The following is a 15521-nucleotide window of genomic DNA, read 5'->3' on the forward strand; positions in this document are numbered from 1 at the left end:
GCCATTTTCAGATATCTCCACAGGTGTTCTATGGGATTCAGGTCTAGACTAATTCCTGGCCACTTTAGAACCACCTCTGAGGGAGACCCAGTTTTTTCACACTACATGATGCTGCAAATTTTTTTGGTAGTCTTCAGACTTGATAATGGCGTACACATGGTCAATCAATCTAGTGCCAGAGGTAGCAAAGCAACCCCAAAACATCAGGGAACCTCTGCTATGTTTGACTGCGGGGACCGTGTTCTTTTCTTTGAAGGCCTCATTTTCGACCCTGTAAACTCTATGTTGATACCTTTTCCCAAAAAGCTCTACTTTTGTCTCATCTGACCAGAGAACATTCTTCCAAAACGTTTTTGGCTTTCTCAGGTAAGTTTTGGCAAGCTCGAGCCTGGGTTTTTTATGTCTCTGGGTCAGAAGTGGGGTTTTCTTGGGTATCATACCATAGAATACCTTTTCATTCAGACGCCGACGGATAGTGCGGGTTGACACTGTTGTACCCTTGGACTGCAGGACAGCTTGAACTTGTTTGGATGTTAGTTGAGGGTCTTTATCCAACATTCGCACAATCTTTCGTTGAAATCTCTCGACAATTTTTCTTTTCCGTCCACATCTAGGGAGGTTAGCCACAGTGCCGTGGGCTTTACACTTATTGATGAAACTGCGCACGGTAGACACAGGAACATTCAGGTTTTTGGAGATAGACTTGTAGCCTTGCGATTGCCCATGCTTCCTCACAATTTTGCTTCTCAAGTTCTCAGACAGTTCTTTGGTCTTTTCTTTTCTCCATGCTCAATGTGGTACACACAAGGACATAGGACAGAGGTTGGGTCAACTTTAATCCATTTTAACTAGCTGCACATGTGACACCACCTGTTATGTGCCACAGGTAAGTAACAGCTGCTGTTAATTACACAAATTAAAGAAGCATCACATGATTTTTCAAAGGGTGCCAATACTTTTGTTCAGCCCATTTTTGGAGTTTTGTGTATAACGATAATGATTTAATTCCCCCCCCCCCATTCTCTTTTGTGTTTTCTCATTGCAAGCAAAATAAATGAAGATATTACTACCAAAGCATTTGTAATTGCAATCAATTTCTGGGAGAAATTGAGCATTATCTGCTATTAATTGCAGGGGTGCCAATACTTTTGGCAAGCAGTGTAGTCACACATGTTTATTGACTTGATTAAGTGTTAAATGTATATCCAAATAATAGTTTAGTGAATATTGAAAAATTTCTATGCATCTTTATTTTTCGGCTGAATAAATGCACTGTTTAGCGTATTTGTACATATATTTTTGATAGGCGAGAAGTTACTAAATGTGTACTCAATTTTGAATTTGATACTTTGAAGTTAAAACAGTAGTTTTCAAATTTATCTCTCAAAAGTACCAACAAATGAATGTTTTGTATTTTTTTTAAGTATCTTAATGTAAGCCTAACATAAGGAGAGAAGGAATTACACAGCATGTCATGGGGAAAATGGCCCCCAAAGGCAACATGTGTCTTTTATTGTTAGGTACATTGGTTTGATTACATAGTCCAACCTCTATTTGGAAGTATAAAATTGCAATTCACAATTGTGGCAAAAAAAACAAAAAAACAATAGCAAACCACCTTAAACCAAAAACAATAAACACCTTCCCACACCATTCAGAATATGATACATTAGATATCTTATTATCAACATCACACATTATTTTCAGTGAGGCAAAACACTCACAGTCAAAAGGACGACAATCAAAACAAGGACAAATGTTGGTAATGGCAAGAAAACAATATAAAAGATAAACTGAGCTAGGAGCGTTATTATTTTGTGTGTGTTGCAAAATACGACATTCAATTCAGGTGGCCACTTTAGTCAAAATGGGTCCATTTTTATTAAAAAAAAAAAAAAATCCAGCAAATCACACACACATACACACGCTTTTTGTTTAACCATCTCCAAATCAATGGAAAAATGATCCACAAGTAGAACCCCACATGGCCCTTATTATTAGTATCTGCTTTCCAACCCTATAAATAACAATCAATGGCCACATCCCACGCAGCACAGAGACAACAGGTCAGGTATGTCGATTGCATGTCTTAAATATGAACAACTGAAGCTTCTCACAGCATGCAATTTCTTTCTTAAACAAAAGAAACTGTGATGTCAATTGGCCCACTCCTCTCTGTGCTGGCTTACTTGATCTCTAATAAACCTCCCTTCCCCTCCTCTGAATAAAAATACTCCTATGTAACACATATTTGTTTAAGATCCACTTGACTCACAGTACAGAAAAAATGTTCTTTTCATTTATGGCTACATACACGTCAAGGCAGAAAAAAGAAAACACTGCTATCACTGTGTTTCTACCGCCCCACTTCTGAAAAAGCAATGTAACAAGGGGGTGAGGTGGGTGAGTGCTGGCTTTTTCTTTTAAAAAAGACGAGTGATATTAACAGTAAAAATACGATGGAGTTTTAGGGTGAAACAAGGAAAAAAAATGGGACTATGAGAATAAAGGAAAAATATTACGCGATTAGAGTGAAAGATTACAACAATAAATTCGTACGTTGTAATACTGTGAGAAAAAAGTCACAATATAACAAAAAATGTCATAATATTACGAGAAAAAAGTAATTACGAAGTTTGTAATATTACGAGAAAAGTCATTATATAATGAGAAAGAAAATCGGGATCAAAGTCTTAATACTACTACTTTCTACCAATAAAGTTACGAGAAATATATCATAATGCTAGGTAATTTTAAATAATATAACCAGAAAAAGTCGTTATATTACGTATCTTTAGGTTACGTACTTTTGCATTGACTTCATTTTCGTAGTATTACGTTTGAAATTATTCTCGTAATATTATGACTTTAATCTTGCAATCGAATGACTGTATTCTAATAGTCCCATTTCTTCTTCTTTCCCAATCTTTGTTTGTTTAGCTGTAATACTCCATTGTATAATAGGCCTCTCGTGTCCAAAACTCATTGTAATACGGGTAACACACGTATCGAGAAATGATCATTTCTGATTGTCAGATGTCTCTTAAAGACGACCCTGAGTTTTGGGGTGTATAGGGAATATTCAGACAAAGGTTTTCACCAAAATTTACCAAACCCTATAAGAGCAGTAATAACATATGATGGGTTTTTATTTTTAAAAAATGGGCTATTAAACAGTATTTTTTTAAGTACCAGAACTTGAAATTTCAACTTAAAAGAAAAAAAAGTTAAGTACTTTGAACTCAAGATTTTAACTAAACTGGACTAGTTTAAGTAATTATTGTTTTCTAAAAGCAAAAACAAATATTTGGATCCATCTTTTTTTGATTATTTTCAAAGATAATCAGTCTGCTTTTATAAAAGACTACAGAAATCAGAGAAAATTTGCTTTTGGGAGGCTCAAACAGAGGATTTGGTCTTTTTTTTCTTGGTAAAATAATGTCTGTATACAATTAACCAATGATCAAAATTGTTGTTGATTAATTTGATAATTAATCATTCTTGGCAATCCTGACGTGTAGACCATTTAAGACGAGATTTAAAAACACACAGGTAGTACCAGAATAAGGCAAAATGTGATAAATGTTGATGTTTAAAGGCTGAAGGGCTTTTTTTCCCCAATTGATTATGATGCTCAATCATTTGAGAAAAAAAAAAAAGAGAGGTAGTACAAAAGGCAATTCAAAGTGACAGGCAATTTCTTTGGAGAAAAAAAGGCACTTTACTTTCCTAACACAATCTACCGCAATACAACGTCCACTTCCTCTTCATCAGTGGTCCAATTCTTTTGCTCCAAATGATCTACTCATTCAAAACCTTCTCGTTCCCTCAAGCGCCTTGGCGTACCTCCACTTCATGGAAAGCTACCGGTCTGAAAAATGCACGTGATGATTGTTTTTGTCTTCCTAATGTGTGCCTGCGTGAGTTAGTTCACTAGCGTCATTTTCTGGTTTTGCTGACTGAAGAGAGGGGGACGGCGTGTTTTCACTTTTGTTTTTGTTTAGTCCTTCACAAGTCTGTAGACATGATACTGGGCACCGTGTTCGCTCGTGGACACCTCAAACACAAACGCGATGCACAGCAACGTCTCCTGGGTGTCGCGGTTCGTTACGACCTTCAGGAGGAAAAAGAGAATGTGATACATTCAAGGGGTGGGACTGACAAGACGTCGTAAGGCACCCCGAATACATTACAAGTCATATGTGATCGGGCATAGCAAAATGAGTCTGGAGTCACACAGAGATTCGAAGATAAAAATGACAAATGTCTTACTAAGTTAAAATGTTTAAAATTGAGATTTCTGTATCAAATGTTCCCAAAACACCTCTTTTAATGATTAAGATTTCCATTATAATTGGGAAGACAGCCTTCAAAAGCCATTTTGAAAATGGTGCATCAGAAATTGTTTTTTAAAAAAGGCACAGCAAACGTCTAGTGCTTTACCGTTTTTGTAAACATCTACACAGAAATGCCCAATTTACGATGAAAATACCCTTGCGTTAATATCATACCCATTTTAACAAATCTACGTCATTAGCTAAAATTAGCTAGTGTATGTGTAAAGAAATTCCATAATACAATAAATAACAACTAGACACATACTGGTACATAACTGCTAGATCCATGATGATGAGGACAGTAATGGTTCAGCAATGGATATTAACCAATCAATAGAAAGCCCTTGCTTGTTGGTGAGGTTCAATAATACTTTCACAATGAATTTTAAAAGGGAAATTAAATACATTCAAGCCATTATTTCATGGCTGAAATCTAAAATAAAAGAGTTCCTCAATCTGTTTTTGAATGTGTGTCCAACCCAACTAACATGCACATTGTTAATGACAAGTGAAGGTTTGTAAAATGATTAGCTTACGATTTTTCTTATTTTGATGAAACGCTGAGAATCTGTCATAGACTTCATAATGATATTGACGGGACACTGGGCCAATTAATAGGGGGCCTGCATTGTTGGTGTGGCCGTCAAAGCTGACGGAGTGGAATCACAGACAAAGAGCTTTTTTTGTTGAAAATTCTTGTGAATAAATGCTTAAATCCCTGAATTCTTCATGATATGGAATATGCAAAACAGTCTCGATTCTTTTATTAAAAGCAAAAACCCCCCCCCCCCCCCCAAAAAACGTGCTGTTAGCATTTATACTGCGTGAATATGTCAAAGTACGATGCTAGTCTGTTAGTCAATGTTGCGGCCACCATATGGAAACAGAGCTTTTTTTCACGTTTCAAAATGCACGCATGGTACGAAAAATATAATAATTACCTTGAAACCTCGAACCAATCACTCCTGAGACAATCCTTCCTGTTTGTATGCCGTAGAGCTGTCGTACTTTTTCAACCTAAATCCGGCGTTGGATTGCTGCATGTGTTAACTAACTGCGACCGACAGCGAATAACTAAAGCGGACTGTAGGACGGCCCCCTACTTGAAGGCGTTGCGCAGTGGCTGACAGATATGACCCGTCAATACAATTATGAAATCTATGTCTCAGTTTAGAAAAATCGTTCACTGTGACTCATTTTTCTGTCACCTCTAAGTACACATACAGGTTGTATGGATGTGTGTACCTGCAGGATGGTGAAGTTTTCAAGAACACTGTTCATCATGTACTTTTCGGGCAAATGTTTGAGCTTGTGGATAAAGTTGATCATGTACTCGCACATGGGCGAGCGGTGAATCCTGTAAACGCACTTGCCACCCTCCAGTCGGGCATACTCGGTCTTCAGCGAGAAGTGAACACACAGAGATTTAGACACGCAAACTGTACATTTGGGAGGTAATGGAGCACAGCGACAGTGTTGTTACCTCAACTTTTTCCACCACCTGCTTCCCAAAGGAGCAGACTTTGGTCGAAACAGTGATGGTCATGTTCTCGGCGCTACTGTACTGACTGGTGACACCATAGAAAGAACCGGGGCCGTCCTGCATCCCGCTGCTGTTCAAGTCGGCCTGGAAAAAGCAGAAATAATGGAAAAGGCTTTTTATAAATCTTGTTTAAAAATCATGTGTCCATTGGAGTGCACGAATTGACTAGAAATTTTTCACCGGGGAGAACAAAATCATTGAGCATGTTTACATTCACTGCCAATGACGGCGATAAACATCCGATCCATTTCATCTGAGAGGCTAGCAGTGAAGGATCACTTCCAGACCTGCCAGTTGTAATGGATCAAACATCTAACGGCATTAGTGGGAGCCAAATTAATTAAATAAATTCAGATTACACACCCAAAATTTCACCAGAAAAAACGCGTTTTGAGGGCCTTTCTCGTAAAGCTCTTTGAGACCACCCTTCTTTTCGGGGAACTTGTCGTAGATCTGCCGGATGTCCACAGCCTCCAGGAGGGGGTCGCTATACGACGGATTGGTTTGTCCTATGTGGACAAACAGGTGTTTGCTGTACTGTAAAACAGACAAAAAAGGACAGAATGTTGATAAACCTATGTACAGTAACATTAGAAAATCAGAAGGAAAGCTGCTAATTCAGAAAACATGGCTGTTATAAATAGTGCCCTATAGTGGCTGCAACCAAATGATAAAACAGTAACAGTGCTTCTTAATTATTTTCTTTAACACTCCGTTGAAAAAAAAACTCCAACAAATTCTGAGCGTAATTGGCAGAAAATGCCTGCAAATGACGCCTTCATTTTTTTTAGCTTAATGCTGTCATCTGCTAACATTGTTAGACAAAGTAACCACATCAGTCTTTCCTCAATAGTCACAGTGAAGTAAAGCGCTACACAATAGGGCTGAAAATCAGCAATTTCCTGACAGTACAATATGATATGAATTTCGGATAAATATTGGACGGGACGATACAACGATATTAGCTTATATCACAAAGTCTGATTCAAGTGTATTCGATGGATTTGTTGCTGAAACATTATTTATACCTTGGGAGAGTTCCCTCGGGGAAATTAGTTTCCAGTGCCCATAACAACACAGCAGCAAAGATAAATGGATAAGGTGCAAGATAGTAAAAAAGTGCTAGAGCAGTTGTTCTTAACCTTGCTAAAGGTACCTAACCCCACAAATTTCTCACGTGCATTCACCGAACCATTCGGAATGTAAAAATGAAGCCTTTTTTGTGTGTGTTTTTTTGTGTCGAATTCAAAACCAAACCATTCAAAACTAAGCTAGTAAGCAAATTCCCGTTGAAATTTATAATTTGGTATTTTGCAGGTAATTTTCACGTTGGAAAAAATTTAATGTCTACATTCTTTTATTTATTTATTAATGTCACATTTAACCTGTCCTGTTCAGCTGCCTCTATATGGAGAATAGGAATCTGAGTGTCCCTGTGGTCTGAAAAACTTTTATGTATCACATGGGAGTTTGATATACTCCCATTGTGGTTGTTTATCATGTCTACTTTCTCATTTTATGGTCACATCCTTATATCATATACTATTTTCATGGCGTAAAATGTGACGCAAATGTTTGTTTTTAATTATCTGCGCAGTGCATTTTGCCTACAGGTCTGTTATGCTTCCTCATACCAAGTGTGAGTCAACCTTCCACTGAGCAAACCAGTTTCTCCTCCCATTAGACATAGAGCTAGGAGTTGAAAGAAATTGAATAAAGCCTGTAAATTGGAGGCAACCTAGTCTAAAACAAAACTTGGCCTTTAGTCAGAGTAAGAATTACGGCCCTGTGTGTCTTAACCTTTACCAAACCCCTTAGACTTACTCACCGAACCCATGGGGTTCAATCGAACCCAGGTTAAGAACCACTGTGCTACAATAAAAAAGATGAAAAAAACATAAAATTAAATTTAAAAATGAAATAAATACAATATGCTACTACTTAAGAAGTACAACAAATAGAACCCTAAGTAATTCGCATAACCGAAGTTAGTTATGGAAATGCCCGAATTAAAAAAAAAAAAAAAAAAACCTCACTGTGTCTGGGTCCCTCTGAACCTCCATAAAGGCCGAGTACTCCAACATGCGCAGCTTGGAGGAGGCGATGGTCCGATCCTGCCACACTGGCACCGCTGTGGCTGTGGGCGCGGGGGGCGGAGCCAAGGGCTCGTAACCTGTACGCAAAAATGTTCGATTTGTCAGGTATGCTCAGTCATGTTGTTGCATGGAAACTATGAAAACCAACCAAAAAGGTCAATAAAAAGTCACATTTATAGTAAAATACCGGCAGCTAGAATTATACAGTTAAAAAGGTAGAAAAATGTACAGTTTACATTCAAATTAGCAACAAATTATTTAAAAAAAAATAAAAATAAAAAGCCGGTCTGATGGTGGTGGTGTCACTGCTCTTTTTCATTCTCTCCTCTCCAAACGGGGTTTGAATCCACATTGCCAGTTGAGCGTGTTGTATACTGAGCCAATAAGCCCAGTCTAGTTTCAGCTGCCGGTACACACTTTTAAGTTCTCAGGAAGTTTTCCTAACATTCTAAATGAAAAGTAATTTTGCCCACAGCTTTCTATTAGTTCAGTAGTCAGAACGCACGACAGCCAAGATGATGATGGTATTGGTTTGAATACCGTTTGGAACAGGAGGTGGGTGGATCACAGCATTTTTTTTCTACCAAAATTTTCAGTCAGAAAAAATCTACAAAAACCTACCACAAGATTTACAGTTACTGAAGCACTACACAGTTTTTATTTATAGTTAAAAAAAAAAAAAAGTATCTACAAATTCCTACTTACTTGGTATGGACTGCGTTACCGGACCTGATAGGCTCGGGTAGGGGGGCTGTGCAAAAGGTTTGATACTAGAAGAAAACAAATGACAAAAAAAAAAAAAAAAAAAAAGAAAAATTGAAATAAATGCACTGCTCACTCTTTTCCAGTTAACCCATTGGCTACCATTGATGGCAATGGCCGTCCAATCCATTTGGACTAGGATGGAAAGACTTTCCATACGGCCCTCCTTGTCCAAATGGATTTGACATCCACGTCAATGGCAGCCAATGAGTAAATTGTCGTTTTGTATTCGTGTCAGCATGTATGGCTGCACCAGCGAAGCGTAAGTCCACCTGCTTCAATTAGATAAACACAATTTGCACCGAACCCTGATTTTTTTTTTTTTTTTTTTTAAATTTAATTCAATTTTGAAGTCAATTTGGTGCAGGAAACATACAAGAAAAAAGGAGTGTGGGAGTTAGTAGCGGTGCTTGCTAGCTATCATGGCGAACTTACACTTGGCTGGTACGACCGAGCCCAGGAGTCCTTCCCGGGTTGAGATCTAGAACCAGCCTGATGTGCAAAAACGGCACGCGTTAAATATGCTTTGTAATAGCGCTTATTTATGCTTCTACCGTCAGACATTCATGCGTCCCACACCTCTTATCCCGAGTTTGAGAGAGGTCTACTTACTCCTGAGAGGGTCCAGGTTGTCCCGGAATCTGCGCGTGCCAGAACTAGAGAATGATATTTTTTTTAGCAGGAATTATTGGACAAAGCATGACTATTTGAGGGTGGGCTGGCTCACTCTGCCTGGCTGGTAGGCGGCGGGGGGCATTGGTGGAATATGACTCTTGATCATGCTCGGTGAGACGATCTGTGCTGACGATAGCGCCGCCATGTTCTGCAGGGCTTTATCTTTGGACGCCTGATCCTAAAGTGACGGCACAGGGAAAGGAGGCCGGTCAAACACAAGGGGGTGCCACAATGAGAACGTCACTCTGACGGTGGGTACACACATACTGTTTTGATAAGTGCGGGTATGTTGAGAGTGATTTTTAGCTCAAACACAACTGGAAGATGTGAATCTTGAAGTGGAAGTTTCTGAGGTGAGTATTTATTTATAAATCACAAATTTGCTCCAGAGGGTATTATATCTCACATTGACCTTGTGTGTGAGAAATTCTGGTTTCGGTGGGATGGTTCACATATTTTAGTATTATAAGCATGAACTCATTCACTGCCATTGACAGCAATAAATGACAAATCAATTTGAACTCATAAGCTGCCAGAGTTGCTCTTAAAATGAGTTGTTTTTACATTGACTACACAGCAACTTTGTCAAATTACCAATACTAAAACTACTGAAAGAGATCAACAATCACCGCCTCATTGACTGACAGACTAGCATCATGCTTTGACGTATTTCCTTAAAATAACGTTTTTTTGTTTGTTTTGTTTTTGTTTTGCTTTTAACCAAGAATTGAGACTGTTTTACTTCCATATCTATAAAGAACTCAGGAATTTCAGCATTTACGTATTCACAAAAATTTTCGCCAAAAAAGCTCTGTTTACATACGGCGACCGCCACATTGACTGACGGACTAGCACAGCACTTCGACATATTTACATAAAATAAATGCCGTCTGCACGTTTTTTTGTTGTTGCTTTTAACCAAGCATCGAGATGTTTTACGTACATAGCTATAAAGAATTCAGGGATTTAAGCATTTATTCACAAGAATTTTCACCGGAAAACCTCTGTCTACATATGGCTGCTGCCACATTGACTGACAGACTAGCATCATGCTTTGACATTTTTACGTAAAATAAACTTTTTTTCAGGGATTTAAGCATTTATATACAAGAATTTTCGACGGAAAAAGCTCTTTGTCTGTGATTCTACTCGGTCAGCTTTGATGGCCACGCCAACAATGCAGGCCTCCTATTAATCGGCTCCGCGCCCTGTCAATATAATTATGAAATCTATGGTGTTTTGTATAAATAAATTAAATTAATCAATAAGATGGTAATTAAACAAACAATTTAAAAAAAATTCAACAAAAACAAATAATGCTTAGATTAAAATATATATATATAATCATAGTAATTAAATTACTGCCCTATAAAGCATTAACCCTTGGTAGGGCAAGTGACTAATTTTGCTAATTTAACTCATTGGCTGCCATTAACAGCGCTAGAGCCGGCAGCAATCATTCGCTGGCAGCCCTCCCAGTCAAAATTAATTGGACGTCTAGAACTGTCAACAGCACTGAAAGATCAGCATTCAGGGCACATTTTAATTTGTTTAGCACAAGATTATATTGAGCGATTGCACGTTTGTTGGGTTGTTCCACTTCAGTGTGCATATGTGTGTACCCTGCTTGACTAGCTCTCTAGTGATAGTTATACAATACATATGCATTAGTGTTGAGAAAGAAAATGAAGGTTCCACTTGTTATATAGGCTTTAGTAAGCCAATCAAAGCAGAGCATTTTTGCGGTCACTGAGAAAAGCAGACAAGAGCAGCGTTACACTGATGAACAGTTGACATAAAAAACATTTGAAATGAATGCCGCCGATTCCTGTAGTAAAATGCATGAAAAATAACGTACAGTTTCCAAATGTGCACGTTTATTTTGATGTTTTAATTAAGTTTTAATTTCTATTCAACTCGTTATGTCTTTCAAGCTTTCAAGAGTCGAGAGCCCGAAAAACAACAAAGCATCACCTCAGCGAAGCAAGCGAGGATGCAAAAGCGAGGCCGTTTCCTAAGCGCCACCCCCATTATGGGATAGCGTAGTAGGTGAACCGCGGGGTGGGGCGAGGGATGCCATGCCAGCAGAAGGCCATTAGGAGGCGCGCTGATGCCGATAATGCGAGTAGCGGAAGCACAGCGTACGGCACGAATGAGATTCACTTACCAAATTCATCGCCTGAAGCAAAACAAAAAGAGAAAAGAACCATTAGTCCGATGCATTTAAGCCGTACGAGGAATTTTTGAGCCATTAACTGCCATTGACAACTTATAGACTTTTCGGTTGAACTGAAAGTGTCAAAATCAATTGGAAATCTCTTTTCATCAATGGCAAATAATGAGTTAATTGGTCCAAAACCTTTTATTGATTTACTACATATGTTGCTTGTAGCTCAATAAGTTTGGAAGAGGTTGTTTCGTATTGCTATCCAATGAAATATTGACCAAAAAAGTTTGATAGTACAGGTGAAGATATTTTAAAATAATGAGTCAGTTGATTATTTCTGAACAATTTTACCGCATGGGTGAATCCCTCTCAGTTGAGTGCATACCAGACACGACTAATTAACAATCGAGTCCACGCAGGATTCTTTACGGAATCCAATACTTTGCAAAGAGTGAAAAGACAATGCATATTTACAGCTAAAATTCCAAATGAAAAAACATTATTTCGGTTTTCATTCATCAATTGTTAATTTCTCCAAATGTCCTAAGATATTTTACGTTTCATTTTATGTGGTTAGAAAATGCACTTTTTGTAATGGCTTGTGTGCATACACTGTAAAAACTATGATCAGGTTTTGATAATATTTACGAAATAAATAAAAGTAGACTATACATAATAAAAATGACTGTGTGCAGTTTGCAATCAAAGTGAGCAGAATTTACCAATTTTTAATCATTTATTAATAGCATTTTAATTAGTATTTTTTAAATATAAAACCAACTTAAAATCAGTGAGTAGAATTTATTTATTTTTATAAGCAAAGTCAAAACTGCAGAAAATTGATAAATTTTACTCATTGGAAGGTCTTATTTTCCCGCCCAAGGCATTTTTCATCACACAACAGCAAGTCAGCCACCATTTCACAGACCGTTGGCTTAAAGGTAAGAGCTGTTTAATTGTTCTTAGGTAACGACCCCAGTGTCTGTATCAGTTAAACATTGCTTTGTGTTACTACAAATTGCTAAACGTGCCAACTTTACTGTACTTTCAGTCAAAATTAAGTTCTAGTGTTACTGACTGAAGTCAGTTTGTGTCGTCTTTGATTCAACTAAAGCATTGCAATGATTGAAAAAGTTTGGTTCGACTAAAAGCATTGCAATGATTGAAAAAGTAGTGTGAATTTCACAATTTAATGTGTTTTACCGAGTATAGCGTAATACTGTTATATAATGGATGTAAAGTACAAACTATTCTTTTTTTATTTAATTTAGCGTCCTGGCTCCTGGCCACGGTCAAGTTAACCTCCCCTCCCCCCACCTTAACAAGCCAGCACACCAACACGGAGGAGCACACTTGTGTCTCACTGGTGAGTATAATCAATTTAGGAGTTTTATCTGAAGTTACTGCATTTAGTTTTCACAATAGAATTGTATTCGTAAAATTTTTACTCAAGTAGCGTGTTAAATGCAGAATTCTTGTCGCATTTTCACTGGTTCGTCTGTTAATGTGTTTTGAGCACAATGGCTGTTTTGCGAAATGCTAGGTTCTGGGGGGTATATCACAAAGCGAGATTAATGGGTTAGCGAGCTATATGTTGAGTCCAAAGCTAGGAAAACGCCACATGGAAAACGACCAGAATACGTTTTCTTGTATAACTAATATACCCTATAATGTTGGGTTAGCTGATAGTCTACCTCAGGTGAGGAGGATTTCTCAGACTAGCAGGTAAGTTAATGATTTGTACATACTTTTCCACTGCTGTGACATTAATCAATAATAATTATGTCCTGTAATAATGTGACAGCAAAAATGTTTATTGTGGACATTCTTAAGGGATAATCCTTTTTTTTTTTTTTTTTTTTTTTTTTTTTCACATTAGTACATGGCATAGCGTCTGTACCAGTATAAATGTCATTGGGAACACACTGGTGCAGGTAAGACACTAACTATGGATAAATACCTTATAAAATCCCACTTCAATAAAAGGAACCTTTAGGATGTCTGACAAAAATATAAAACCAATTCTAAGGTAATATGCATATCAACAAATGACAAATGATAAATATTAAAAGGCGCACAGTCTCTTACATATAATTGTATATTATAGGGTTGAACGATTTATAAAACAAATATCTAATTGTTATATTTTCAATTAATTATATTTAATATAATTATATACATATTATATATATATATATATATATATATATATATATATATATATATATATATATATATATTTTGCATTATTGTTCTCATTTTCTTTGAAAAACACGACCGTAATTTTCGGACTATAAGGCGCACCTGACTGTAAGCCGCAACCCACCAAATTTGACACGAAAATTGCATTTTTTAATTGATAAGCCGCACTGGACTATAAGCTGCAGCGGTCCTCACTCTATTAAGGAATATTTACACCAAAAGTTATGAACCGGTAACACTTTATATGAGTATATGATATACTTGAGGATTTAAAACTGGTTTTATGATTTGTCTTTCAGATCCAGGATGAGTTTTATCGAATAACAATGGTTCATCTTGAATCAAAGTTCATGTCCAAGCTGGACGAATTTACGCCTCAACTATTAAAACTCTTCCATACCAAGGGCGGAAGCATGGGGCTGCAGTTGCAGGCTATCTTACTCAAGGTACCCTTCATTGAGCATTATGTTTGCTAATACAGTGTTCTAGGAATATCAACTTTAGAGGAGGTAATGTTATCCTGTGATGAAATAATTGCATGAGAATTTGTTTCATTAGTATTTCCTTATTCAGGTCCCAGAGACGGCATAGGAAGGATCGTTGATAGGGCCTTATTAACAGTAATATAAAACACCTTGTGTTTATTTTTCCATTTCAGACTCCAAGCAACCCAAATATCCACATGAAGAGAGAGATTGTCATTAGATGTTCGATGAAGTTCCTCGGGGAATCGTCAGAGCAACTCTTAAGAGAGTACGATGTAAGTTGAATTACATGTTAAAATAAAAGAAGGTCATCACTCTCATCTCTTTGACTTAATATGTTTTGGGGAAGTCAAATCACAAAATAGCTTTAACTGTATTTCTCCCAGTAGGTCTTGGCAAACTACATCATTGTCCTCTATTAAGTGTTTAAAAGTGTTTATTTTCCATCATGGAACTTTTAAGTGCAAGTGCATAAATAGGAGGTGTTATTTGATTGCACCAATTAGCAGAATTTAAAAGTTTTAAAGTCTTAATAATTGGTGCCTAAGAAGTACCTAAGAAATGCTGGCCAAAGAGCTGCTTTGTGAATACAAATACATTTTTACAGAGACTGAGGCAACTTAATAATAAGTAAATGAGAGCAAAGTTGAACCAATTGCTGTGGAAAATTTATAAATTTTATAGCGTCAGGAATGAACTTACAGTGCCACAACTTTTGTTACCACTATCAGTATGGTACAATACGGATTAGTATGTTAATAGTTTGGATTGGATTAATCACAACAGTCCCAGGTAAAAAAGATGTAATGGATTGATTTCATTTACATATATTTACTACTGTAACTGCTAAAACCTTGATGGTGTGATTGAATTGTTTTGATTTGTGGTAAACTGATGAGATCATTTAAAATTTACCTGGTATGAAAAAATGATTTTATGCATATTTTTAAGTGTTATGTAAGATTTGTTTAAAACACTGACATAAATGGAGTGCAATAGGAACAATAGCTATGACAAACTCCAGTTTTTCTTGTCCAAACAGTTGAAGCAATTTGGGAAATAGTGCCTCCCTTGGGTTTATTGTCTGATATGCGCAATGTTCTTGCTATTACAGGATGCTGATGAGGACCGAATACTCCAAGATCTTGCACTTCAAACATTGAAGATCTACATCAAACCGAACCCATCAGAGGCACCAGACATCGGTATTGTGGTGGAGGGCGTCAAAGTGCTGACTGGTCTGGAAAATCTTCC

The 15521-nt window shown here is 37.2% G+C and overlaps 1 protein-coding gene across 7 annotated transcripts in view; it reads right to left on the reverse strand.

Moving 5' to 3' along the window:
* Positions 1-1472: 1472 nt before the first annotated feature.
* The window catches only part of tead3b (TEA domain family member 3 b), a 77873-nt gene continuing 63824 nt past the window's right edge, over positions 1473-15521 (reverse strand). For 3 of the 7 annotated variants that reach the window (XM_057846023.1, XM_057846022.1, XM_057846017.1), the window contains 9 exons: positions 9466-9591; positions 9351-9394; positions 9174-9230; positions 8682-8746; positions 7917-8053; positions 6244-6417; positions 5821-5964; positions 5583-5735; positions 1473-4114 (listed from right to left, as the gene is read on the reverse strand). In XM_057846023.1, coding sequence (XP_057702006.1) covers positions 4001-4114; positions 5583-5735; positions 5821-5964; positions 6244-6417; positions 7917-8053; positions 8682-8746; positions 9174-9230; positions 9351-9394; positions 9466-9591 — 1014 coding nt within the window. In that variant the 3' untranslated portion in view covers positions 1473-4000. Of the gene's footprint in view, positions 4115-5582; positions 5736-5820; positions 5965-6243; positions 6418-7916; positions 8054-8681; positions 8747-9173; positions 9231-9350; positions 9395-9465; positions 9592-11580; positions 11593-15521 lie in introns of all 7 variants that reach the window. The other 4 variants (XM_057846020.1, XM_057846016.1, XM_057846019.1 and 1 more) reach the window with 3 other exon arrangements.

This window comes from Corythoichthys intestinalis, chromosome 9, assembly GCF_030265065.1.
Source record: "Corythoichthys intestinalis isolate RoL2023-P3 chromosome 9, ASM3026506v1, whole genome shotgun sequence".
In the NCBI taxonomy this organism is placed as follows: domain Eukaryota; kingdom Metazoa; phylum Chordata; class Actinopteri; order Syngnathiformes; family Syngnathidae; genus Corythoichthys; species Corythoichthys intestinalis.